The sequence below is a fragment of the Pyrus communis genome, chromosome 5 (genome assembly GCF_963583255.1).
Source record: "Pyrus communis chromosome 5, drPyrComm1.1, whole genome shotgun sequence".
Lineage (NCBI taxonomy): Eukaryota > Viridiplantae > Streptophyta > Magnoliopsida > Rosales > Rosaceae > Pyrus > Pyrus communis.
The window spans coordinates 25,825,844-25,852,598 of NC_084807.1; the positions used below are offsets into that span (position 1 = coordinate 25,825,844).

At 37.8% G+C, this 26,755-nt stretch overlaps 1 protein-coding gene, 1 long non-coding RNA gene and 1 pseudogene across 9 annotated transcripts; all 3 read right to left on the bottom strand.

The window, feature by feature from the left end:
* Positions 1-3,737: 3,737 nt before the first annotated feature.
* Positions 3,738-5,510, bottom strand: LOC137733701 (uncharacterized). Its single transcript, XR_011068524.1, has 4 exons — positions 5,241-5,510; positions 5,076-5,138; positions 4,247-4,745; positions 3,738-4,050 (listed from the first exon to the last, which is right to left on the bottom strand). It is a non-coding gene; the product is annotated as an uncharacterized lncRNA (long non-coding RNA).
* Positions 5,511-5,639: 129 nt separating this feature from the next.
* LOC137734493 (disease resistance protein RPV1-like) lies at positions 5,640-9,410 on the bottom strand (annotated as a pseudogene).
* Positions 9,411-17,992: 8,582 nt separating this feature from the next.
* On the bottom strand, positions 17,993-26,721 carry LOC137733679 (protein ORANGE, chloroplastic-like). Of its 8 annotated transcripts, none has more exons than XM_068472845.1 (8): positions 20,145-20,497; positions 19,787-19,901; positions 19,561-19,677; positions 19,282-19,368; positions 19,007-19,083; positions 18,788-18,915; positions 18,527-18,663; positions 17,993-18,254 (listed from the first exon to the last, which is right to left on the bottom strand). In XM_068472845.1, the coding sequence occupies exons 1-8, from the start codon at positions 20,369-20,371 to the stop codon at positions 18,177-18,179; spliced, it is 966 nt and encodes a 321-aa protein (XP_068328946.1). In that variant the 5' UTR covers positions 20,372-20,497; the 3' UTR covers positions 17,993-18,176. The 8 variants fall into 8 exon arrangements, 2 of the variants coding, with proteins under 2 accessions (XP_068328946.1, XP_068328945.1); XR_011068518.1 differs by lacking the exons at positions 17,993-18,254; positions 18,527-18,663; positions 18,788-18,915; ... (3 more) ...; positions 19,787-19,901; positions 20,145-20,497 and adding exons at positions 22,074-22,203; positions 22,295-22,405; positions 22,490-22,557; ... (3 more) ...; positions 25,058-25,363; positions 25,610-26,721; XR_011068514.1 differs by lacking the exons at positions 17,993-18,254; positions 18,527-18,663; positions 18,788-18,915; ... (3 more) ...; positions 19,787-19,901; positions 20,145-20,497 and adding exons at positions 22,074-22,203; positions 22,295-22,557; positions 22,853-23,051; ... (2 more) ...; positions 25,058-25,363; positions 25,610-26,721.
* Positions 26,722-26,755: the final 34 nt, after the last annotated feature.

Consider the following 26,755-nt stretch of genomic DNA (forward strand, 5'->3'; position numbering starts at 1 on the left):
AAACAAAAAATAATATGTGAGAAGGGGATGGGAATAAGAGGTAGAGAATCCTCGTTCCCGAAAGCTATCTCCGTTTCTTTGTTGAGTGGACAGCTGTCTCTTTGTCTTCTTTTGGTAGATAGCTCCTACTGGCCGGCCTATTTTCCACAGCTGGTTATAGGACTCAATTGCCATATAAGAAGTGTTACGTTGTAATTGAATATCGATGGAAATCCAACACGGATCTTTTTCGAACTTTTGTGATGATTTTAGGTATTCGTACATCGTATATTATGTGATCAGTTTTTATTAAATATTATTTATGTTCAATTTTAAATTAAAAAATATAAAATAATTTTTTACCGCACAATATACGATGAACGGATATAATTCACAGATCTCCAAAATCCTTACAAAGAGGATCCATAAAGGATCTGGATTCAATGGAAATAGGGAACTTGAACGAAAAACTACCGGTACTGTTCACTTAAAAAAAAAACCATATTTTTACACTAAAAAGTTAATCATGGTATTATTCACTTTACCCTTTATTTTGTCCTTTATCGTTAAAACTTAAATTTTTCAAATCATTTTCATTAGTTTTCCTATGAAAATAAGCTAATTTTGAATCAAATAACATTACTTTATTTTGTGAGTAAATGAACTTTAAATCAAACAACATTCATTTATTATGTAACTAATTAATTTTGTATGTATCATCCTATATATTAGGCACATTTTATTACACATGATTTTGTAAAAAATCTAAAAAGTTACAATATTAACAATATATCAACATTATTTATGTTAATTATAAATAGGTCAACTATATATTGTGATACTTAAATTCATTTAAAATCAACAAAAATTATAAAATTTGCCACTAAAGCTGGCACCCTCTTCAACTAACACACTCTTTCTCATAAATTTTATATTTGGAATAAGTCATACGAATCAAATATTGCAATGTAATGTCTATTTCCTTATTCTATTTTTTACATTTAGATTCAGACACTGCATTGTAGTGTCCATTTACTGGTTTCGTTTTTTCCATCACTCACATGCCTCCCGTATGTTCCTTTGTACATTTGGACTGAGACACTGCAATGCAGTGTCTGTTTCCTGGTTCTAGTTTTTCCTTTTGGATTTAGACACTACATTGCAGTGTATTCCTAATTCTATTTTTTTCATCACCCACATGTCTCCTACACTTCACACTTCATGCGACTCCTGATTTTTACATTTAAATTCAGACACTGTAATGCAATGTCCATTTCCTAGCTTTGATTTTTACATTTAAATCTATATTAGGTTATTTTCTATGCCTTGAAGACAAGAACTTTATATTTTTCTTGCATTGAATGCCAAAACAATGATCACAAACTAATCAGAAACGATCCAAGCAAGTTTGCAACCTTTGTTATTAAAAATAAAAAAAAATAAAAAAAAAGTAAAAACAGAAAGTAAAGAGCTAGAAATAATAGTAAAAGTTGAAAGGTAAACTGCTATACTCGTAAAGTGTTAACCAAAATGACAATAATTGCAAAAAAAGGTAATAACTTGAAAGTAATTGATAAATACAAGCAATCAAGCATAGTTTCAACCTATTCAGGCAAGTTTGGATGCCAGGCGAGCAAAGTTTTGCATGTACAAGACATGTTTTGAGAAGTAAACTTTAATGCAGGAAATCAATACTACAAAGAAAGTAGCTGAGCCATAAATACAGAGGAATGTTTGAACTACAAGGGGAGTATGTGAAGAGTAGGTTGCAAAGCTTTTTAAAAGTCTTTGTATGTTGAGTTGAGTGTCCTTTTTTCAACCTTTTTGTTGCCTTTTATAGAACTGCCCTTTTCTTCTAGAGTAAGCCTTTCCTCCTCAGTTCATTCTCTCTGGTGCAAGTAGCTGATATGACCAGTAAGTTATCTGCAATCTCATAAATTTCACAGTGCAAAGTAACAATCCAAAGCTTGGAACTTTATATTTCCATTTTATGTTAATTTCCTAGAGAGAGAAGGGGAAGGGGGAGGGGGGGAGTACCCGGCGGGGTTTGTATCGGCGGCGGGATTGGGATCAGAATCGACAGACGGAGCGAAAGAGGAGGAGTCGGGCTCCGAAGCCATGGCCAGGGATCGCCATCTGGAGCTGCTTGTTGATATGGGGCTTCTTGGGTAGCTGAATTTGGAGCAGCCGGAGCTCTGCAGTTTGTACGGACATCACCGATTTACGGGGAAAGAAACGGCGAAAAGTCTGCCGGAGCAGAGCATCTCTCTCTCTCAAACCAGAAGGCAGAGCTTTCTGTTTCTCTTCAGGTTTCTTTCACTGGTAAATTCCAGAGAAGCAGAGAAGGCGGCTCTCAGAGAAATGGCGATGGTGCAAGTGGAGACAAAACAAATGTAAATCTTGAAGCTCCGAACATGTGCAACCGAACTCTAGGATTAGGAGAGAGAGAGAGAGTGACCGGCAAAAAAAAAAAAAGGAGGGAAGTGGCTGATTCTTCTCTTATTTTATTTTATTGTATTTTATTTTATACTTGTTTTTCAGGAAAAAAAAAAAAAGAAGAAGAAGATTTTTAGTGGACCTGGTGTCGTTAGGTTCGAGTAGTTGTTCCGTAAGTCACATTTAAAATTTTATTATAGGATGATAAACGTCGAAACCATAAGATTAGGCCTATCTCCGATTGAATGAGGGTCAAAAGATCATGTTTAGTTATATAGTCATGTAAAAAATTATATTTTAATAAACAATGTTATGTCATATTTTATACCATCTCTAACCGAGTAGACCAAAAGACCATAAGCCAAACATAGGCCAAATATAAACCCCTCAATAATTTAGTATTTTATATGAATTAATATCATTAATTAAATTAAACGACTATATTAAAATAAAGTTTCTGACATCTTTGGAGTGTCATTTGCCATAATAACGAAGAAAGCATGATATTGTTACACCTACCACAAAGTCAAACTTGACATTCTGCCACTGAAGGGCTAGCTGGTTGGAAATGGCTTGCCCCGCTGGCCAAATTTGGGGGTTTTGGCCATGTGGGACCCACAAGCCCTTTGCCCTAGCCTTCGGTTGGAGACAGTTTTCATGTAATTTTGAGTTATTTATAGCCTTATGGCCCTTTGGCCGAGTTGGTAGGTGATGGCCATAGGTGTGGTGATCGTCTTTGAGATATCGGAGGTTCCGTGTGATCGAATACTTCGCCCTCCTCCAGAGCCGCCACTGTTGAGAGGGTTACTTGCCTCATGCAAACATTGTGAACTGCAAGTGATGAATTGTTCTAATGATGAGGTTTATTTTTTAACTCATTATGTTTCGAATTTAAACACATTCCCCTCTCTTTGATTTATATATTAGTATAAAATATTGTTCGTAATAAAAAAATAAAATTGATACACTCTCATTCATATATAAGATGATCAAGTGTGAGATTAGTACTTCTAATGAGCAACTCAATTTCATTTCTTACGCGTTCAAAATTAGACAAATTCTGTTCACCCAAAAAATAAAAAAGACATTCTTTGCATGCATTTTTTTAAAAAAAGATATTAAGGAGAGAGTTTGAAACTATTACATTACGAGAAGATAAGCTTCAAACTCGGGACGCATGAGTAAAACCCTGACGCCTCTCCACTAGGATATTAGACTAGTGCCGGTCTTGAATTTTTTGATGCCCGGAGCGAATACTCAAAATGTGCCCTTTTCCAGTACAACATAAATTAAAAAGAAATATTTAAAAAGTGTTGGAACCCAGTCGAAGCTGGGGGGTTAAGCCCTCACGCCCATATTATATTACGTGAAGAAAAAAAAACATACATGGGGATAAAGTACCGAAACCCCAACAATCAAAAGCAAAATCATATACAACTACTATAAGCAGTCAACATAGCCAGCACATAATGAATCCAAAAGGTTGACCCCATTCGCTACATATATTGTACAGAAGATAACAAATTTTTAAGTGATATGCTCCAAGTATGATATTGGGAAGAAAAGAGCAGCGGCTTCAACCACTTCTTCAGCTATATCCGGCTGGGTGAGAGTCGCTAAAGACATGATTGTTCCCTAATAACATGAATAAATTGAGTAAACACCAAAAGTAGCAGCAAGGGAAGGAGATTTGAAGTAGATGAAGAGGTGTATGACCTGTGAATGTATCCGATGGATGTTCATTGTGTATCTCTTACTCACTTTAATCACAACTTTAACAATTAAACATATAAATGGGCATTTTTTAGTGAAATATTAGTATAGTACTCACTGTGTGCTCGGAGCAAGAGTACCCAGAAAGCTCAATGAGCTGCGCACAGAGGACTGCAGCGGTGAACGACAGCGACCGATTCTGTAAAATTCAGTTGAGTTTTGGGCAATTTCTGCAGGGATTTCGGAGATCAAGGGGCTGATAAGGAAAGCTGCGACCGAAGGGCACTGGTCTGGAAGAAAGGCTCTGGTCACCGCTGTCACGATTCGCAAAGGAAGAAGTGCCCCAAAACAATTTCAGCCCTGGACAGGTGCACTGTTTGCACTGGGCCAGGGCCGGCCCTGCGATAACGTCCTTCTCCAAACAGTATATATACAGATGCTAGAAATATCTATCAGAACCATTCAATTCTAGCGTCTACAGCTTTAGCATCAGTTGGTAGTACAAGGGACATTCTTCCATAGAGGGAGATGAAATCGTTGAGGCTCTTATTTATTCCTCCTCTTGATGTGCCCTTTTAGACTGCTAATTCCAGACGATACAATCTCATGCATCTTCCCTGAAAAAGTGCGTGCCACACATCAAGACCAAATTTTTCCAACAAAAGTAACTTAAAAATCAAACTCGTTAGCGGAATAAATGGTGCACAAAGGGAATTAAAATCTTGACATATGTGTATTTTTGGCAGATTTTATGTGAGCATGTGACTAAAACTGGCATCACTATAAATGGTGCGCAAAGATTGGCGGAAAAAAGCAATCACAACGCAAAATGTACGAAGTAATCTGTCCACATATTGGGAAAACTTTTAACAGTTTGAGCTGCAACTTCTCCATTGTATTAGTTAAGGCAAGACGGTGTCAAATATGCAATTTGCTGATGATTTTACCGATGAATGCAGAGTTTGCTGATGATTCATACGACAAGCAATTGAAAATCCCATCATTATACCCTACATACACCAAGAAAGCAAGTCATTTACACAAATGCAGAAGGTTCATCCACTGTAATTTGCAGATATAGAAATGTTAACATAAAAGGAAATACAAAGTACCTTTCACCCAAATTGGAGGAGCACCGGTGGCATTAGCAAGTTAGCAACGCGAATTGACATACCAATATCTTCACAGTTTCTGCACAAGCACAAATCAAAAGAATCGGGCGGTGGAGCTATGTACCTCTCCTTGGAAAATGCCACCTCTTGGCATTTCAAAATATGCGGCCGTGGCTAGCCGTCTGACCACGCCAATTCCACCAAAGCTGCCGCAACGCGGCGTAGTGTCCGATTGATTGCTTCAAACAGAGTACCCAAAACCCCTGAAAATTATTTCTTTATTCAGATGATAAAATTTCCCAAATTTCGAATTTTAATTCCGAATCAAAAATAGGGTTTGAATTTTGATTACCTAGAAATTGGGGGTTGGGGTGGTGAGGGACAAAGGCCAAGACAGAGCTATGTGTATATAATAAGGTGTGCCAAATTACAGCTTGTGTCGGGAAGATGTACAATGCTTTTGCAGTTTCTCAGACTTAAATACCGAAGCCCTATAAGCCGTTTAATCCAGGGGGAAAGCTCTTTAATAAATGTTCCATCCAAGAAAAGACTTCTTAATCCTTCCATATTTTCTTCAATGCTTGGAAACAACTCAAATTTTGTACAACCGGAAAGAAAGAGAGAGGCAAGGGACTTGAGCTGACAAATGCTGCTTGGAAGACTCTTAAGTTCCTTACAATTTTCTAGATTCAAATGAATCAATCCCGTGAGATTATTAATTGACGAGGGTAGTTCTTTAATTTTTGACCCGGATAAATCAAGAAGTTGTAACCCCTCTATCACTTCTGGAATCTCTGGAAACATCTCTAGACTTGAGCAGCTAGAAAGAATAAGGGTTTTGAGAGATTTCATACAAATGCTGCTTGGAAGACTCTTAATTTCCTCGCAATTTGATAGGTTTAAATGACTCAACCCCGTGAGATTATTAATTGACGGAGACAGTTCTTTAATTTTTGAGTTGGATAAATCAAGCCTTTTTAACCCCTCAATACCTTCTGAAATCGATGGAAACATCTCAAGACTCCAGCGACCATAAAGATCAAAGGTTTTCAAACATTTCATATGAATGCAGCTTGGAAGACTCTCAAGTCCCTTGCAATCATTTAGTTTCAAATGACTCAACCCCGTGAGATTATTAATTGACGGGGGCAGTTCTTTAATTCTTGCCCTGGATAAATAAAGGCTTTCTAACTCATCCATACCTTCTGAAATCTTTGGAAACATCTCAAGACTGGAGCAGCCAGAAATATTAAAGGTTTTGAGAGATCTCATACGAATTTTGCTACGTAGAATCTTAAGTTCCTTGCAATTTGATAGGTTCAAATGACTCAACCCTGTGAGATTGTTAATTGACCGGGGCAGTTCTTTAATTCCTGACCCGGATAAATCAAGCTCTTCTAACCCCTCATTCACTTCTGAAATCTCTGGAAACATCTCAAGGCTCGAGTAGCCAAAAAGACTAAAGGTTTTGAGAGATTTCATACGAATGTTGCGGGGTAGAATCTTAAGTTCATGGCACCCATTCAAATTCAATAAAACAAGCTTTGTAAGAGTCGAAATAGACGGGTGAACCTCAACTAAACTTACACAACTTTGAAGAATTAGCCACTCAAGATTTGGCACATTTGTGAAGTCAGGGGTTTCCTTAAGGTATAGACAACAACTTAAATTGATGAATTTCAACTTTTCGTGCTTCTGTTAAAACATTCAGGAAAACATGCATTACTTAATAAGACATCTCACTCAAAGCCCAAACATTTAAAAGAAACTAATACATGTAAATTATTGTGCATACCTGGGTTCCTTCCCAAAGTCGGTCAATGAGACTATTTCGCAGGTCAAGTTCAACAAGATTTTCGAATTGAAAGTTGGATGGCAAAGACTTGAGAGGGAAACCAAGCCAGGAGAGATACCTCAGGTTAAGCAACTTTAAGGACCCCAACAGGTGTTGTTTGAAGTACTCATCTTTAAAAACGAAGCCTTGACTGATCTTGAGAAGTCTTAGTTGAGTCATTCTAACAAAAGATTCAGCATTTAAGCATCGCCAGTCTGAGTACGAGAAATCCACAATTATGCTTTCAATTGTTTTTGTAGCCTGTGCAAATCAAAGTAAAGGAAAATATAGAGAACCTTAGTTTTGATTATGAAATTAATGCTTGTTTCTTAAGAAGCCGTCTGATAATCATTTCATTTTCTGTTTAATTGTTTTCAATTTTCATTATTAAAACAATGAAAACTAAAAATTGAAAACAAAAGTGGTTATCAAACGAGCCTAAGAAATTGATTTTGATCAAAAGTTGAACCTTTCTACTAACAATTGCATAAGAAAAAGATTTCTCACCGTATTTTCAGTTAGCACCTGACGAACATCTTCATAACTTCACAACCTACTTCGTCTCCCAGGATCTTTGAAAGATTCTAGGTGTCTCCCAAGATCTTTGAAAGATTCTTGGCGGACAATTTCCCAACCCATTTCCTGTAATGAATCATGCATCTCCAGTTCCTCCTTCCATGAGATAGTAATGAGAGCTCGATCAATTAGAACTCTTATTCCTGTATGAGGATGGAAACCACAGCGGTCCAGAATTTCAATTGCTCGGTCTTTCTTCATCCCTTTATGGAAACATGCAATATCTAGAAAGATGTCCTTCTCTGTGTCATCTAGTCCATCGAAGCTTGTTTTAAGCACATCATGAATTCCCATTTGCGGGATTTTCCTTATTTTTTCTAACTCATCTTCCCACACGCGTATAGTTTTTTTACGAAGAAAAGCTCCCAAAACTTTGAGTGCTAAAGGCAGACCTTGAGCATATTTTACGACACCATTAGAGAGATCATCATAATCTCTGGTGGGTTGGTTTTTTCCGAAGGCGTGCTGCCTAAAGAGTTTTAGAGCTCCAGAATCATTCAGACTCTTGGGATTATATATCACATCAGCTATGCTTAGTAATTGTGAATCTCTAGTTGTTATAATAATTCTGCTTCCACCACCGAAGGAATGTGGCTCTTCAATTAAAGCTTCAATTTGTTCTAATTTATCCACATCATCAACAACAATAAGAACTTTTCTCCGACCAAGGCTTTTTAACCATAGAAGTTGTTTGCCATGCTTCATGAAATCTTCCTTGAATTTTTCAAGAAAGCAACAAGCTTCAAATTGACCAGCGATTTTATTATAAACAGCTCTAACGATGGTTGTTTTGCCTAAACCACCCATACCCCATATTCCAACAACTCGAACATTATTCGTTTCACCTCTGGGAGGATATAATAATGAAAGCATTTCACGCATGTGAGAATCCATGTCAACCAAGCCATTATCTTTGCTTGATGTTGATGAGATGTCGATCAATTTCCAATAAACATCTTCTACAATTTCCTCAATAAGGACCACATCATTCCTGTCAAATTAAAAAAAAAACAATATAATAACACCACCAAGTAATAATTAATGGGTCTTTTTCATCTGTTAGTTTTCAAAAAAATAGAAATTAAAACTAAAAACTAAATATTTATCAAATTACCCCTAAACGTTACAAAAATCCCAAAAATTAATAGGAAACTAAAACAAATTAGAATTTACTCATATTTTCGCGAATCCCAGCCGGATAAACTGGTGGCAGTTTTAAGAGCGGATCTCCAGCCCTGAACCTCTTCCATTTCAGCGTAAGAATCACGATCGTGCTGAGCAAAAGCTTCCTCGAATTTTCTCTTGAGTCTACGAACGTCAGACGGATCAACTTCATAGAAAATGGGGAGTACAATCTGGTTATTGGTATCCTTGCATTCCAAGATTTGCACGAGTTCTTTCAAGCACCAAGTGGAAGAAGCATAGTCTTGAGAGAAAACTACAATCGAAATCCTTGACTCTCGAATCGCTGTCAGGAGCTCGGAAAGGTCGTCGCCTTTTCTGAGCTTTTCGGCATCCATGAAGGCGTTGATTGGTTTCTTAACCAGAGCGTTGTAGAGATGGCTGACGAAGCCCCTGCGAGTGTCATCCCCTCTGAAATTGATGAACATTTCGTATTTCCAACCAAGGCCAGACGAAGAAGAAGCAGCAGCCATTAATCGATCGCACCTGGTCAGCGATGATCGAGCAGCTATGACTAAGAGAATTGTAAGTACAGAGATACTCAAATAGATCTACAAATTGGATCACCGGAAATTGGTCTGATCGATACCAAGTCAATGAGTCAATGCAAAAGGGCAAAAGGGAAAAGGGCAATTATGCTTTATGTGTTTTCACATCTCCTTCGGGGAAATTTCGGTGTGAAAGGAATCTCGTGCTTTTGATTTTTTAATCCAAGAAAATGCGAATAAAGGGGTTAAAGTAGTAAATTGAATCTACACACTACACTTGCCTACCCAACAACCTCTTAATTTAAGATATGTAATTGAGAAAAATAGTTTAGAGGAAGGATGGTATCTCCATTTATTCTCTCTCAATCTTCCGGCATGCGATTTAATCATGATTAAAGCTTAAACTTAATCTTAGGTCGTATTATTTAGGTCTAATCGGATTATAAGTTCTCGTTGTGATATTGTAATTGGAAGATTAAAAAAAATTATAATTTAAGCGTCTGTGGTGAAGTCTGTTAGGAATTAAACCTAAAATTAAAAAATTTCGTTAACTTCATTAATTGTTAGCACATGAGGCTCACAAATGAAACTAAAAATATAAAGTTAGTCTCACATGTAATCTCTACGTGCTAACAATTACTTGAGAGTTTCATTTTAGCGTAATATGTGTGGCTCACGTGCTAATATTTAACAGAGTGTTGATGAAATTTTCAATTTTGAGCATAAATCCTAATAGACTTCACTACATAAACTTAAATCTTAATTTAACTATCTTCTAATTATCTTATTCCGACATGAATTATTAATCAAATTAAACTTATTATTTATTTTACAAATACGTAAATAAATCACACAGTGTTGAATGGAAGGCAGCACCCCAAATGATGAAAAGCGGGAGCACCGAAAACCAGAGGAGGATTCTTTACCCTCCTAATCTCTCTACCCTTCCATAGCTTTCTATTTGAACGGTCACAGTTAAATCACGTTAGCATCTTATATTGATTTTTTTTATAGAGATAATAAAACAAAAAACAATATGTGAAAGAATGGAATGGAAATAAAAGGTAGAGAATCCACTTTCCCGAAAGCTATCTCCGTTTCTTTGTTGAGTGGACAGCTGTCTCGTTGTCTTCTTTTGGCAGATAGCTCCTACTGGCCGGCCTATTTTCCACAGCTGGTTATAGGACTCAATTGCCATATAAGAAGTGTTATGTTGTAATTCAATATCGATGGAAATCCAACAGGATCTTTTTCGAACTTTTGTGATGATTTTAGGTATTCGTTTATCGTATATTATGTGATCAGTTTTTATTAAATATTATTTATGTTTAATTTTAAATTAAAAAATGTAAAATAATTTTTTACCGCATAATATACGATGAATGGATACAATTCACAGATCTCCGAAATCCTCACAAAGAGGATCCATAAAGGATATGGATTCAATGGAAATAGGAAACTTGAACGAAAAACTCCCGGTACTGTTCACTTTAACAAAAAAACCATATTTTTATACTAAAAAGTCAATTATGATATTATTTATTTTATCTTTTATTTTATCTTTATCGTTAAAATTTAAAATTTTCAAGTCATTTTTATTAGTTTTCCTATGGAAATAAGCTAATTTTGAATCAAATAACATTACTTTATTTTGTGAGTAAATGAATTTAAATCAAACAACATTCATTTATTATGTAACTAATTAATTTTGTATGTATTATCATATATATTAGGCACATTTTATTACACGTGATTTTGTAAAAAAATTTAAAAAGTTACAATATTAACAATATATCAACACTATTTATGTTAATTATAAATAGGTCAACCATATATTGTGATACTTAAATTCATTTAAAATCAACAAAAATTACAAAATTTGCCACTACAGCTAGCACCCTCGTCAACTAACACACTCTTTCTCATAAATTTTATAATTGGAATAAGTCATACGAATCAAATATTGCAATGTAGTGTCTATTTTCTTATTCTGTTTTTTACATTTGGATTCAGACACTGCATTGTAGTGTCCATTTACTGGTTTCGTTTTTTCCATCACTCACATGCCTCCCGCATGTTCCTTTGTACATTTGGACTCAGACACTGCAATGCAGTGTCTGTTTCTTGGTTCTAGTTTTTCCTTTTGGATTTAGACACTGCATTGCAGTGTATGTTTCCTAGTTCTATTTTTTTCATCACCCACATGTCTTCTACACTTCACACTTCATGCAACTCTTGATTTTTACATTTAAATTCAGACACTGTAATGCAGTGTCCATTTCCTATCTCTGATTTTTACATTTAAATCTATATTAGGTTCTTTTCTATGCCTTGAAGACAAGAACTTTATATTTTTCTTGCATTGAATGCCAAAACAATGATCACAAACTGATCAGAAACGATCCAAGCCAGTTTGCAATCTTTGTTATTAAAAATAAAAATAAAAAAGTAAAAACAGAAAGTAAAGAGCTAGAAATAATAGTAAAAACTGAAGGTAAACTGCTTGTAAATATTCGTAAAGTGTTAACCAAAATGACAATAAATTGCAAGAAAAGGTAATAACTTGAAAGTAATTGATAAATACAAGCAATCATGCATAGTTTCAACCTATTCGGGCAAGTTTGGATGCCAGGCGAGCAAAGTTTTGCAAGTACAAGACGTGTTTTGAGAAGTAAACTTTAATGCAGGAAATCAATAATACAAAGAAAGTAGCTGAGCCATAAATACAGAGGAATGTTTGAACTACAAAGGGAGTATGTGAAGAGTAGGTTCCAAAGCTTTTTAGAAGTCTTTTTTGTATGTTGAGTTGGGTGTCCTTTTTTCAACCTTTTTGCTGCTTTTTATAGAACCGCCATTTTCTTCTAGAGTAAGCCTTTCCTCCTCAGTTCATTCTCTATGGTGCAAGTAGCTGATATGATCTGTTGTCAAAGAATGAGTTCCTACTTGAATACTTGAGCTTTGGATACCCTTCAAACGTATCATCGTTGGCGCATTCATCATAGAAACTCCAGCTTCGTACTATCATAAACACCATACATTTGCTATGTATTACGAAATTTTCCTTTCATCTTTTGCTTTTTCTCATCAAAAAATTAAGGTTGAACTCAGCAGGCTTTGTGGTTCGAAAATCTAATGGAATCTTTGAGAGAAGGGTGAGATTGTTAACTTTGGGTTAACGGAGAGTTGACAAAAATGTTAATTTTGAGCTTGAATCCTAACGAACTTCATCACAAGGGTTTAAATCCAATTTTTTTTTCTGCACAGGGGTAATCTTCTGTTTATCCTATCATCACGGGAACCATTAATCCAATTTAGCCACTAAATTATATTGCATCAAATGAACGAATATATTTTTTTGTATTGACAATGATAGATATAACCGTTAACAGATGGAGAATCCGTTATCCGGTGGGTATGGTTATGGATAATTACGATGATTAATTTACGGTTATGGATATAATTAAGTTTTATGATAATTGGGATGGATATAACATTTTTGTTCCAAAACCGAATCGTTGCCATCCCTATCACTACCACATGTTTGTTTGATACTTTTTCAAAATGAGACTCTCCATAAACACTCTCTGCTATCTCATGTTTTTTGTACAATACTTTATAATGTTTGCACGAAAATTATGCTAAAAACATTTGATTGGCAACAGCCATTAACTTTAATTGATTATATCATTGCACTTCTCTTTGGGCTTTTGCCCTTTTTATTTATTATTTACTTCAAATAAATAAATAAATAAAGTTAACCTCGTATACTATGTTTATTTTATTACACAAATCGAAAGAAATTCAAAAGAAGAAGCAACCCGCTGGCAAGGAAAAGGTGGTGTGAACATCAGAGCCAAAGTCAATGATGGATGAAGCCGATCCGAATTGAGGGACTTGGAGGGAAACAGGGGTAAAGGTGGAAGAAAATAGGGGGAAAAGATGGAAAAGGTAGAAGATGGAAGGAAAGACGGGGAAAAAGTGGAAAGTAGGTGGAAGGAAGGAGGAATCGGAGAAAGAGGAAAAAACCAAAACTCCACCTCTGTATACTATGTATATGTCTATTCTATTACATAAATGAATTCAAGGGAAATCAATTCTTACAAGAAGCTTAACATAATCTGCCAGGATGGATTCGAGACTGTCTGAGGCTTCTAAAACAGGAGATATCCAGCTCTTGCACCAGTTGATGGCAGAGAATCCACTTTTGCTCCATAACCTTGCCCTAACTTCCATCGAGAACCTGCTACATGTTAAACACGTAGAAATATAGTTAAAGTATAAATGTGATTGTAATCCTAATTATATTGTATTCCTAACTTGTAGGGATAATATCTTGCTGTGCAAGGAATGTAATTGTATATATTCTTATTCACGTATCAATGAAATATACTTTTTAGCCCATATATCTTCTTCTACATGGTATACAGAGCAGGTTTCAAAACCCTAGCTTTTCTTTAAATTTTTTTTTCGGCAACCTTCTTTTTGCAAACAATTCTCCCAAAGCAACGCCCCCCCCCCCTCTTCCAACTCAACCATGAACTCGCCACCATCTCCCAAGGTACTTCCTCCGTCTCCGCCTATTTCATTCGCCTCAAAGGCCTTTGGGTCGAACTTGCCTCGTACAATGAGCATTGCACCTGTTCTTGTGGCACAAAGCATAACCGGCAACAACTTATGCAATTCCTCATGGGGCCTAACGAGTCTTTTGCTACTGTTCGGGATCAAATCCTTTTGATGAACCCTCTTGCCACTGTTCGCCAAGCTTGTTCCTCTGTTTCTCATGCTAAAAAATAGTGCTTGTTGGGCTCCTTCTGTTCTGCAGACCAACCTACAGCCATGGCGGTTCGTGGATCTTCCCGTGCTTCCTCCAACCGTCCTCATTTCCACTGCATCTATTACAACTATGACTTTCACAACCTCGAAAATTGCCATAAACTTCACGGTTATCTTGTTGGTCATCATCTCCATGGACAATCGTGAAGGCCACCCCGTCGCTCCTCCACGTCCACTGCATCTGCTGGTTCTTCACACAGCAATGGCGCTGCCAATCCTGCTCGTAATACTAACAATGCTAGTCCTCAGCCCAACAACAGCCCTCAGGCCTGTAATTCTACAATACTTCCTTCAGCTCATCACGTGCAAGGCCAGCCCACTTTGCATGATGTGCAGGTTGCGATGCCACACCTCTCAGCTGAACAACATTTTTGTGCCCTTGCTAGCCTAAGAGACACCGCAGACTCTTCTTCGTCTCTTCAGGCCCATGCCGTTTTCAGTGATGACTTCCAAAGGTTTGTTACCCGTAGTTTCTCGTCATGGTCAATTGATCCTTGACAGCTGAGCTACAGATCATATTACTTATTCCGCTTCATGTTTGGTTAATACTTCTGCTTTGCATTTGCCACCTGTTTCTTCGCCTAGTGGTGCTACTGCTCCAATTACTTTAACTGGCACTCTTCGTTTAAATTCCTCGGTTAAATTGAAAGATGTTTTATGTGTCCCTAATTTTAAAGTGGACATTTTATCAGTTGGTAAGCTTACAGATGGATTATCGTGTTCCGTAACATTCCTTCATTCTTGGTGTGTTTTGTAGGACTTGGTTTCAAAGGCGATGATTGATGTGGGTAAGCGACGTGGCAATCTATATTACCTCGTGGCCCTTGCCTCCTCTATCCCCACCCCTCAACCTCTATGCAACATCATCACCATCTCGTCCTCCTTATGGCATAGGCGCCTTGGTCACCCTTCCTCTACTCGTTTGCAAGCTTTAGCTTCTAGTTTTCTTAATTGTTCTTTTGATTCTAGCCATGTTTGTGATTATTGTCCTTTGGTGAAACAAACTCGTCAACCTTTTGGTTTAAGTTCAATTGCAACGACTTTTCCTTTTGCTTTGATTCATTGTGATATTTGGGGCCCGAGTCGTCAATTTTCCCTTTCTGAAGCTCATTATTTTTTAACCATTGTGGATGATTTTTCTTGCTTTACGTGGGTCTTTCTCATGAAACATAAATCAGATACTCAACAATTAATCAAAGATTTTTTTGCTTATGTTAATACCCAATTCCATACTAAAATCCAATGCATCGTACTGATAATGGAGGAGAATTTTTTTTTCTCTTCATAATTTTTTCTCAGACAATAGGGTCCTTTTTCAAACATCTTGTGTTTATACCCCTCAACAAAATTGTGCTGTTGAACGAAAACATAGGCACCTCTTTCAAACTGCTCGCACCCTTCGATTCCAATCTCATCTTCCTCTAAAATTTTGAGGTGAATGTGTTCTTACAGCTGCGTATCTAATAAATCGTCTCCCTACCTGTCTTCTCCATAATAAATCTCCTTTTGAGGTGCTTCATAACAAAACCCCAACCTATGATCACTTCCGCGTCTTTAGTTGTCTAGCCTACGCCACCACTGTCATTCCCACCACTAAATTTTCCCCTCGGGCACATCGTTGCATCTTCCTTGGTTACCCTCATGAACAGAAAGCATACAAATTATACGACCTGGACACTTATCGCACTCTGACCAGTAGGGATGTAATCTTCCATGAAGATTCCTTCCCTTTTGCCATTAAACACACCTCTACCCCATCCCCCATGCCTACACTGCATCTTCCCTCTCCTCTGGACATGCGAAACCAAGCCCTAAACTAACTGTAATATCATTTAACAGGAATTATGAAATTACCTTTTTGTCCCCTATCCACTACCTAATCCGGTTCCCTTTTTCGATTTCTTCCAAATTCTTCCTCTCCCTTTGCTCACCACGTGGCAGCTCCCTCCACCTCCACCATTCTTTTCTTCTTTTTCTTCTTCTTCTCTCTTCTCCCCCGAGCACTCTTTGTCAACTCTCACTCTTTGATCTCTCTCATTATCCCCGAGCTACACACATGTGTTGTCAAACGAAAACTAATGCATGATATGGTCATGGTTTTAACATGTGTTGTCCTGGCGTAAATCATGTTCCTAATCCTGTCATGTGAGTATAAGCCTATGAAACTCAGGGCACGTTTAGCAGGCCGGACAAGATTGGAATTGGTATTTCATACTAGTTAGGTTAGGATTGAACTGGATAGGTTAGGTTTTTTGTCTAATGATTGGTGTAGACTGTCTCAACTAGACTAGGAACGATGGGATTTAAAACGTGAAACAGATCCGCGACATCCCAACGATGACCCACCCACCCAACAAGTCTGCTCGTGACTTGCAACACCACTCGTACCCTCCACGCCCCTTGCGGCCCATCATACCACCCTGATATCCTGGAGGAGTGAAACGTGGTTACTAGAAGCATTCCTGTTTTCGTATTAATGCACGGTTGAATCAGCTTTCATTGTCTACAAGTCTGAAATATTTCAACTTCCATTGATTTCAGATAGCAAAGCAGATTCAAGCTGTGAATGAGGTGTATAAGCTTCACAATCTTCCTGAATTTTACAAGGTTAGCTTTTTCGTGCTTTTCGAACTTGAAATTACTTACTGAATATAAGACAATATATTGGAGCAAATGATTGTGTCTGAATACTAATCATTGCTCAAAAAACTAAATCACTTAATGGGGTGTTGGTGATTGGGTGACATCAGCAATTCCGCGCCCTCACATATCGGTAGCTTGGGCATTGGGTGACATCAGCAATTCCGTGAAGAAAGTGCTTGAAGAAGAAAGACGAAGGTCTACCATCGGAGGATCGTTACAGAAATGTATTTTTACCAATAAATTCAATGGTATCGAATGTAGGATTGGTAATAAAACACACAATATGTAAATTTTCTGAAGAATAATGTACCCATTTAACTATATTGTGAAATTCCGAGAATATAGTGCTGAGCATTGGATGAGAAGACATTTCTTCGTTGGTGTCGAACTTCATGTCGAAGGTATTGATACCAGTGTAAACGCCATCATCCATGTTGATGGTAATTATTTCCCAGCAACTAAGGGTGTCGGAACAACCTTGCACGCAGCCTCCTGTGCATTACTCAGTATTGTCTCAGTTTCTCCAAACTTGAATGCTCCTGTAAACCCTCTCTTGACCTTTCCATCATCTGCGATTACAGGAAAGCCGGCTTGGATGTTGCCGTTGACCTACCAAACTTAAAATACCGACGAAATGTTGGGAGTACTTCAGTGTACTACTCGTTTTTGTATGCGAGAGCTCCACCTCTATCGTTGTAACAGCATCTGATGCGGACTAGTCCTTCATTCCCGTTACTCTTTGCCATCTCCACTTCGAACTTGGCGTAATGGCTCCCAGCCTTCTCTCCGGTGAAATTAAGAAACCCCGGAGCTGGCGTACCATCAAGATTTCCGTCGCGTGTGGCGAAAGTATTTGCTGTTGTGGTTTGGTTTCACCACTATAAATCTTGGCAGAGTTGGCATTTTCATTCTATTGTCTGTATATATCTTGATATTACAAGTATTTGTGTGTGCAATATGCATGCTATGTTCATGTTATGTTTATGTTTATATATATAAGTGGCAACACACATATATGTGTGTTACCACTTTTGCCAACGTTTTCTCCAAAATTTTGATTTTGGTGGTGTTGTAACTTTTGTGAATGCTAATAACAATTCCCTCGTTAACTGTTGGGACGAGCAACAAAGCAGTTTTGATTCAAAGGCGATCCCTCGGAAGAAGTCGATTCTTCAATTTTTTTAAACAAATTTGAAGGAAAGGAAATATTTGAATCGCATTCAGATGTCTGGTCAAATTCTTGAACAGTTGATATGCACAGAAGTTCCTTGTTCATGTCACGACTTATGAGAGGATGTACGTATTGCAATTGCATCAAGAGAGAGAGAGAGAGAGAGGATTGTAAGTGGTAAGGGAAAGACTAACGATGGCGTTGCGCTTCTAATCAAAGGGGTCGATCCGAGGGTCGTGTTCACTTGCCATCGCCATTCCCGTGCAAAGGCATGTCGGGCACATTACCTGCCACATTTGCAGATGCAATGTTAGATATTTGCCATTTGGAAGTCACCTCTCAAAAATTTGCTACTAAATTATCTTAAACTCCATTTCCAGTCAATTATTTTTCTTCCGAAATGTCTTTCACGTGCTCGACAAACACAACAGTCACCAAACATGTGAATCAGGTATTCCTCAATGTATATGATGAAACAAGTGCATCTAAGCGGCAGGCAAGAAGAGGAATTTAGTATGCAGTAAACATTCAATTCAACGGCCATAATTATATGTCTAACCTTTCCCGCTCCTGAGCAATTTGAACATCTTTCAGTTTTTGGCAGTGAAAGGGGCTGGTTTCCGCCATCAACTGTTGAAACTGGTTCGGTAAGAACAAGGGTTCCAGTGCTGGAGCAACGAGCACAAGCAAGATATCCTGCATAAGTATCAAATACACTGGGTAGTTGACATACGAAACCAATCCAAACATCTTTCCATCGTATATATTTAAAGCTACAGTACATATGACTAAAAGTGAGAAACATAGGACATTATCACACCAGTTCCAAGACAATATTTGCATCGCTTATGCTCCTGCTGTTTCACATTGTTTATTTCAACTACCATCAATGCTGAGATCACTCCGACTGCTCCTCCAGAGAACGACGCCACTATGGGATCAACTTGACTGCAGTTTGAAAGTATATGAGATCAATAAACCAAACTGGTAACAATATAGTATTAACATTATTTAGCTTCATGTCAAGATAGTGCCATACCTCAACTGCAATGGCAGATGCATATTTACTATAAAATCTTTATACGATGTGCCTCCTATTCCCAACTTCAACTCCAACTGAAGATGTAAGGGTAATTGTAGGAAAGAGTTACAAACCGAATCCATGTTTTATAAGCAACAACTACACGTATTCGATATGTTTCCTCATTTTTCACTTGCAAATTCAGAACTGTATTGTCAGACCGGTAAATGAAAATAATGTTTGTGAATAACTGTTATAACTAATCACAACAAGTTAATGCATAAAGAACTTACGGAGGGAGCTATGAGGCCACCAAAAAGGATAAACCCCGCAATAATTGAATAACAAAAAGCATAATACAGCTTAAGGTTGTCTGAACTCTGCAAGCAATGCATTCACCCTGTGATTAATACTTTGCACAAACTCTACTTTTCACAGATTTTTTATGAATCAACAAAAGGCTACAACAAAATACGGGTAAAAACATCGGGGGTATGAAACGGCCAAGTTTACTGAAACATTTATTAACCATGGAAATACATTTCTTCACCGGGGCGGGGGCAGCAGCTTACCAGGGGAGGCAAAAAGGGAATGAATGATGGAAAACTAGGAAGTTCGTTTTCTTGATCTTCATTTACCGCTCCAAGCTCTGCGCGTTTAATCCGCTGTCGTATCCTCAGCCTGCAAACCTACGCATATCGAAGCTCATTCCTAAAGAACACATTTCTAATGGCAATTGGAGAGTAATTTAAAACATGGTAAACTGAGAAAGTGGCAGCAACTAGCAATTGCTCTCACCTCCTCCATATGCAAGAAAATTTTGTAGCGCCGACTCCGAATATTATCTTGAATTTCCTGCAGCTCCATTGTGGCAAAGTCCTGCACTGTTTCAGGCCCCTCTATGATACAAAATCTACACAATTAAGCATGTAGAAACTAAAAATTACAGGCTAAAAAGCAATTTCCGTATCATTGTTGGGTTAATTAACATCCACAGCAGATAAATCGCATGGGTTTTTCACATGAAGTTACAAACTTTCAAAGACCAGTAAGCTCTCTGCAATCTCATAATTTCACAGTGCAAAGTAACAATCCAAAGCTTGGAACTTTAAATTTCCATTTTCTGTTAATTTCCTAGAGAAAGAGGAGGAAGTACCCGGCGGGGTTTGTATCGGCGGCGGGATTGGGATCAGAATCGACAGACGGAGCGAAAGAGGAGGAGTCGGGCTCCGAAGCCATGGCCAGGGATCGCCATCTGGAGCTGCTTGTTGATATGGGGCTTCTTGGGTAGCTGAATTTGGAGCAGCCGGCGCTATGCAGTTCGTACGGACTGCACCGATTTACGGGGAAAGAAATGGCCAAGAGTCTGCTGGAGCAGAGCATCTCTCTCTCTCTCAAACCAGAAGGCAGAGCTTTCTGTTTCTCTTTAGGTTTCTTTCGCTGGTAAATTCCATAGAAGCAGAGAAGAAGGCTCTCTGAGAAATGGAGATGGTGCAGGTTGAGATAAAACAAACGAACATGTGCAGAACACGAGTCAACTACCGAACTCTAGGATTTTATTTTTTTGGTCAACTACCGAACTCTAGGATTAGGAGAGAAAAAAAAAAATGGAGGGAAGTGGCTGATTCTTCTCTCATTTTTTTTCCCTTGGTTTTCAGGTTTAAAATTTTATTATAGGAGGATAAACGTCGGAAGCATAAGGTTAGGTCATCTCCAAGTCTAAAATATCATGTTTAGTCCTATAATTCTGTAAGAAATTATATTTCAACAAACAATGCAGATCATATTTTATACTATCTCCAAACGGGGAGCCAAAGAACTATGGGTCAAAGATAGCCCTTTGACAAAAAATGCATCTCCAACCAAGAGGGGGCCAAAGGGCCATAGACAAAACATAATCCCCTCAATAATTTATTATTTTAATTGAATTAATATGGTTAATTACATTAAACTACCGTATTAAAATAAGATTTTTTGACATATTTTGAGTGCCACTTGCCACAATAACGAAGAAAGCGTGGTATTGTTGCATTTGCCATAAAGTCAAGCTTGACATTCTGCCGCTGGAAGGCTGGCTGGCTGATTGGAAATGGCCAGCCCGTTGGCTTGATTTGGGGGTTTTGGCCAGATGGGGCCACAAGCCCTTTGGCCTAGCCTTCGCTTGAAGACGGTTTTTGTGTCATTTCGAGCTATTTTTAGCCCTATGACCCTTTGGCTGGGTCGGTTGGAGATGGCTTTAGGTGCGGTGATTGTCTTTGAGATATCAAGGTTCTTTGTGATCGAATCCTTCGTCCTCCTTCAAAGCCGCCATTGTTCAGAGTGTTACTTGCCTCATGCAAACAATATGAATTGCAAGTGATGAATTGTTCTGATGATGAGGTTTATATTTTAACTCATTATGTTTCGAGTTTAAACATTTTTCCCTCTCTTTAATGTATATATTAGTGTAAAATATTGTTCGTAATAAAAAAAATATAAAAATGATACATTCTCATTCATATATAAGATGATCAAGTGTGGAATTAATACTTTTAATGAGTGATTCAGTTAACCATTTTCATTTCTTACACGTTCAAAATTAGACATTCTTTGCATGCATGCATTACAGTAGGGGAAATTTCGAACTCATAACGCATGAATAGAACCCAAACGCTTCTCCACACATACATACATACATACATACATACATACATATATTAAGGAGACTTTGAAACTACTACATTACAGGAGGGGAAATTTCGAACTCAGAACGCATGAATAAAACCCAAACGCTTCTCCACTAGGATATTAGACTAGTGCCGGTCCTGAATTTTTTGGTGCCTGGAGCGAATAATGTGCCCTTTTCCAGTACAACAACATAAATTAAAAAGAAATATTTAAAGAGGGCTGGAACCCAGTCGAAGCTGGGGGACTAAGCCCTCACGCCCATATTATATTACTTTGAAAACAAAAAAACATACAACAGGAGAACATAGTACCGAAACCTCGACAATCAAAAGCAAAATCAAATACAACCACTCCAAGCAGTCAACATAGCCATCACATATTGAATCCAAAAGGGTGACAACCCATTCGCTGCATATAATGTACAGAAGATAACAAATTCTGAAGTGACATGCTTCCAAGTATGATATTAGGCAGAAAAGAGCGGCGGCTTCAACCACTTCTTCAGCTATATCCGGCTGGGTGAGAGCAGCTAAAGACATGATTGTTCCCTAATAACATGAATACATGGAGTAAACACCAAAGGTAGCAGCAAGGGAAGGAGATTTGAAGTAGATGAAGAGGTATAAAGAGTCTAAAGACCTGTGAATGTCCAACAACAAAGACTTCCGAGCTTGTTGTCGAATATATGCAGCGTATCATTTCTGACATATCAAATCGAGCCAATTCCTGCCAACTCCAATCCCAAAAATCCTACAGTAAAGCATAAATCTTATTCTTTTCTGACAAAAGATGTGACCGACTCCAATGTGTTTGACGCACATTTCCTACCCATACATCGAAACCTTCATCTGCAAAGACGAATTCCAGCGATTCTTCTGGAGAATTTAAGAACCATGCATCACCTGGTTAAGATCAAGAAAAGCCAGTAACCAAGTTCAATTGAGTTTGAAGCACATTAGAGCCTAATTTAAAATGTATCCGATGGATGTTCATCAATTTACACAATAGTTAGTTTCAAGAAAGGAAATTTCAACAGAACCTGAAAACTTCAGATCAGGGGGCACCAAATAGTGAGCTATACATTCAAATTTTGAAATAATCAACTTAGTGGGACCAATATATTGAAAAAATTGGAAGGAGCTATGAAAGTATGGCTTTTCACTAATCAGGCGTCCAGAGAAACAGTATTTTACTCACGTATCAGTTACGGGGAACACTCCCCATCAGAGCAATCTCATTAGTCCTTCACATCTCAAACCGTACAGAAATTGCACTAACAAACACGACTCCTATTAGTCCTTCACATCTCAAATCCAGGAAGTACCCATCTTTCGTCTGAATCTGGAAAATAAGCAGCACTCAATTTCTCCAGACGATCCAATCTCATACATCTTCCCTGCAAAAGCATGTGTGCCAGACTTCAAGATCAAATTTTTCCAACAAAAGAAACTTAAAGATCAAACTCGTTAGCGGAATAAATGGTGCACAAAGGGAGTTAAAATCTTGACATATGTATGTTTTTGGCAGATTTTATGTGAGCGTGCAACTAAAACTGGCATCACCATCAATAGTGCACAAAGATTGGTGGAAAACTTTAACAGTTTGAGTTGTAACTTCTCCATTGTACTTGTTAAGGCAAGACAGATATCACCTATGCAATTTTCTGTAGAACTTAAAAGGCCGCATAGCAGCTCTTGTTCATTGTATTGAATACCATGGTTTTACTGATGAATGCAGAGTTTGCTGAATGATTCATACCAAAGAAAAAGTCATTTAAACAAATTCAGAGCGTTCATCCACTGTAATTTGCAGATATACAAACGTTAAGATAAAAGGAAATGCAAAGTACCTTTCACCCAAATTGGAGGAGCATCGGTGGCATTAGCAAGTTAGCAACGGGAATTGACATACGAATATCTTCACAGTTTCTGCACAAGCACAAATCAAAAGAATCCGGCGGTGGAGTTATGCACCTCTCCTTGGAAAATGCCACCTCTTGGGATTTCAAAATATGCGGCCGTGGCTAGCCGTCTGGCAACGCGGCGTAGTGTCCGATTGATTGCTTCAAACAGAGTACCCAAAACCCCTGAAAATTATTTCTTTATTCAGATAATAAAATTTCCCAAATTTCGAATTTTAATTCCGAATCAAAAATAGGGTTTGAATTTAGATTACCTAGAAATTGGGGGTTTGGGGTGGAGACGGACTCAGACCAGGACGTAGCTATGTGCCTGTGATAAGGCGTGCCAAATTACGTCGGGAAGATGTACAAGGCTTTTGCAGTTTCTCAGACTTAAATACTGAAGCCCCGTAAGCCATTCAATCCAGGGGGAAAGCTCTTTGATAGATGTTCCATCCAAGAAAAGCTCTCTTAATCCTTCCATATCTTCTTTAATGCTTGGAAACACCTCAAATTGTGTACATCTGGAAAGAGAGAGAGAGACAAGGGACTTGAGGTGACAAATGGTACTTGGAAGACTCTTAAGTTTTTGGCAATCTGATAGGTTCAAATGATTCAACCCTGTGAGATTCTTAATTGACGAGGGCAGTTCTTTAATTTTTGACCGAGATAAATCAAGCTCTTCTAACCCCTCAATCACTTTTGAAATCTCTGGAAACATCTCAAGACTCCAACAGCCAGAAAGTTTAAAGGTTTTGAGAGATTTCATACAAATGCTGCTTGGAAGACACTTAAGTTCCTTGCAATAATCTAGGTTCAAATGCCTCAACCCCGTGAGATTATTAATTGACAAGGGCAGTTCTTTAATTTTTGACCTGGATAAATCAAGCTCTTCTAACCCCTCAATCACTTCTGAAATCTTTGGAAACATCTCAAGATTGAAGCAGCCAGAAAGATTAAAGGTTTTGAGAGATTTCATACGAATGCTGCTTGGAAGACACTTAAGTTCCTTGCAATCATCTAGGTTCAAATGACTCAACCCCGTGAGATTATTAATTGACGAGGGCAATTCTTTAATTTTTGACAAGGATAAATTAAGCTCTTCTAACTCCTCCATACTTTCTAAAATCTCTGGAAACATCTCAAGACTGAAGCAGCCAGAAAGATTAAAGGTTTTGAGAGATCTCATACAAATTTTGTTGGGTAGAATCTTAAGTTTCATGCACCAACTTAGATCCAATAAAACAAGCTTTGTAAGAGTCGAAATAGACGGGTGAACCTCAACTAAACTTACACAACTTTGAAGAATTAGCCTCTCAAGATTTGGCACATTTGTGAAGTCAGGGGTTTCCTTAAGGTATCGACAACAACTTAAATTGATGAATTTCAACTTTTCCTGCTTCTGTTAAAACATTCAGGAAAACATGCATTACTTAATAAGACATCCCACTCAAAGCCCAAACATTTAAAAGAAACAAATACATGTAAATTATTGTACATACCTGGGTTCCTTCCCAAAGTCGGTCAATGAGACTATTTCGCATGTCAAGTTCAACAAGATTTTCGAATTGAAAGTTGGATGGCAAAGACTTGAGAGGGAAACCAAGCCAGGAGAGATACCTCAGGTTAAGCAACTTTAAGGACCCAAACAGGTGTTCTTGTTTGCAGTACTCATCTTTAAAAACGAAGCCTTGACTAATGATCTTGAAAAGTCTTAGTTGAGTCATTCTAACAAAAGCTTCAGCATTTAAGCGTCGCCAGTCTGAGGACGAGAAATCCACAATTATGCTTTCAATTGTTTTTGTAGCCTGTGCAAATCAAAGTAAAGGAAAATATAGAGAACCTTAGTTTTGATTATGAAATTAATGCTTGTTTCTTAAGAAGCTGTCTGATAATCATTTCATTTTCTGTTTAATTGTTTTCAATTTTCATTATTAAAACAATGAAAACTAAAAATTGAAAACAAAAATGGTTATCAAACGAGCCTAAGAAATTGATTTTGATCAAAAGTTGAACCTTTCTACTAACAATTGCATAAGAAAAAGATTTCTCACCGTATTTTCAGTTAGCACCTGACGAACATCTTCATAACTCCACAACCTACTTCGTCTCCCAGGATCTTTTAAAGATTGTTGGCGGACAATTTCCCAACCCATTTCCTCTAATGAATCATGCATCTCCAGTTCCCCCTTCCATGAGATAGTTATGAGAGCTCGATCAATTAGAACTCTTATTCCTGTATGAGGATGGAAACCACAGCCGTCCAGAATTTCAATTGCTTGGTCTTTCTTCATCCCTTTAAGGAAACATGCAATATCTAGAAAGATGTCCTTCTCTGTGACATCTAGTCCATCGAAGCTTGTTCTAAGCACATCATGAATTCCCCTTCGCGGGGTTTTCCTTATTTTTTCTAACTCATCTTCCCACACGCGTATAGTTTTTTCACAAAGAAAAGCTCCCAAAACTTTGAGTGCTAAAGGCAGACCTTGAGCATATTTTACGACACGATTAGAGAGATCATCATGATCTCTGGTGGGTTGGTTTTTTCCGAAGGCATGCTGCCTAAAGAGTTTCAGAGCTCCAGAATCACTCAAAATCTTGGGATTATATATCACATCAGCTATGCGTAGTAATTCCGAATCTCTAGTTGTTAAAATAATTCTGCTTCCACCACCAAAGGAATGTGGCTCTTCAAGTAAAGCTTCAATTTGTTTTGTGTTATCCACATCATCAACAACAATAAGAACTTTTCTCTGACCAAGGCTTTTTAACATCACCTGAAAACCTTTACTCGATATGTGAGAACTCCCCACCTTGTTGTCTGAGATACTCAATAGAAGTTGTTCCTGCATATGTAGTTTGCCATGCTTCATGAAACCTTCCTTGACATTTTCAAGAAAGCAAGAAGCTTCAAATCGACCAGCGATTTTATTATAAACAGCTCTAACGATGGTTGTTTTGCCTAAACCACCCATACCCCATATTCCAACAACTCGAACATTATTCGTTTCACCTCCGGGAGGATATAATAATGAAAGCATTTCATGCATGTGAGAATCCATGTCAACCAAGCCATTATCTTCGCTTGATGTTGATGAGATGTCGATCAATTTCCTATAAACATCTTCTACAATTTCCTCAATAAGCACCATATCATTCCTGTCAAATTAAAAAAAAAACAATATAATAACACCACCAAA

Bases quoted from the DNA above. Each gene is read 5' to 3' on its own strand.
- LOC137733679 (XM_068472844.1), bottom strand. From the start codon at position 26,707: ATGGTGCTTATTGAGGAAATTGTAGAAGATGTTTATAGGAAATTGATC. The intron at 25,364-25,609 runs GTGAGAAATCTT...TGATTTGCACAG, and splicing joins AGGTGCTAACTGAAAATACG to GCTACAAAAACAATTGAAAG.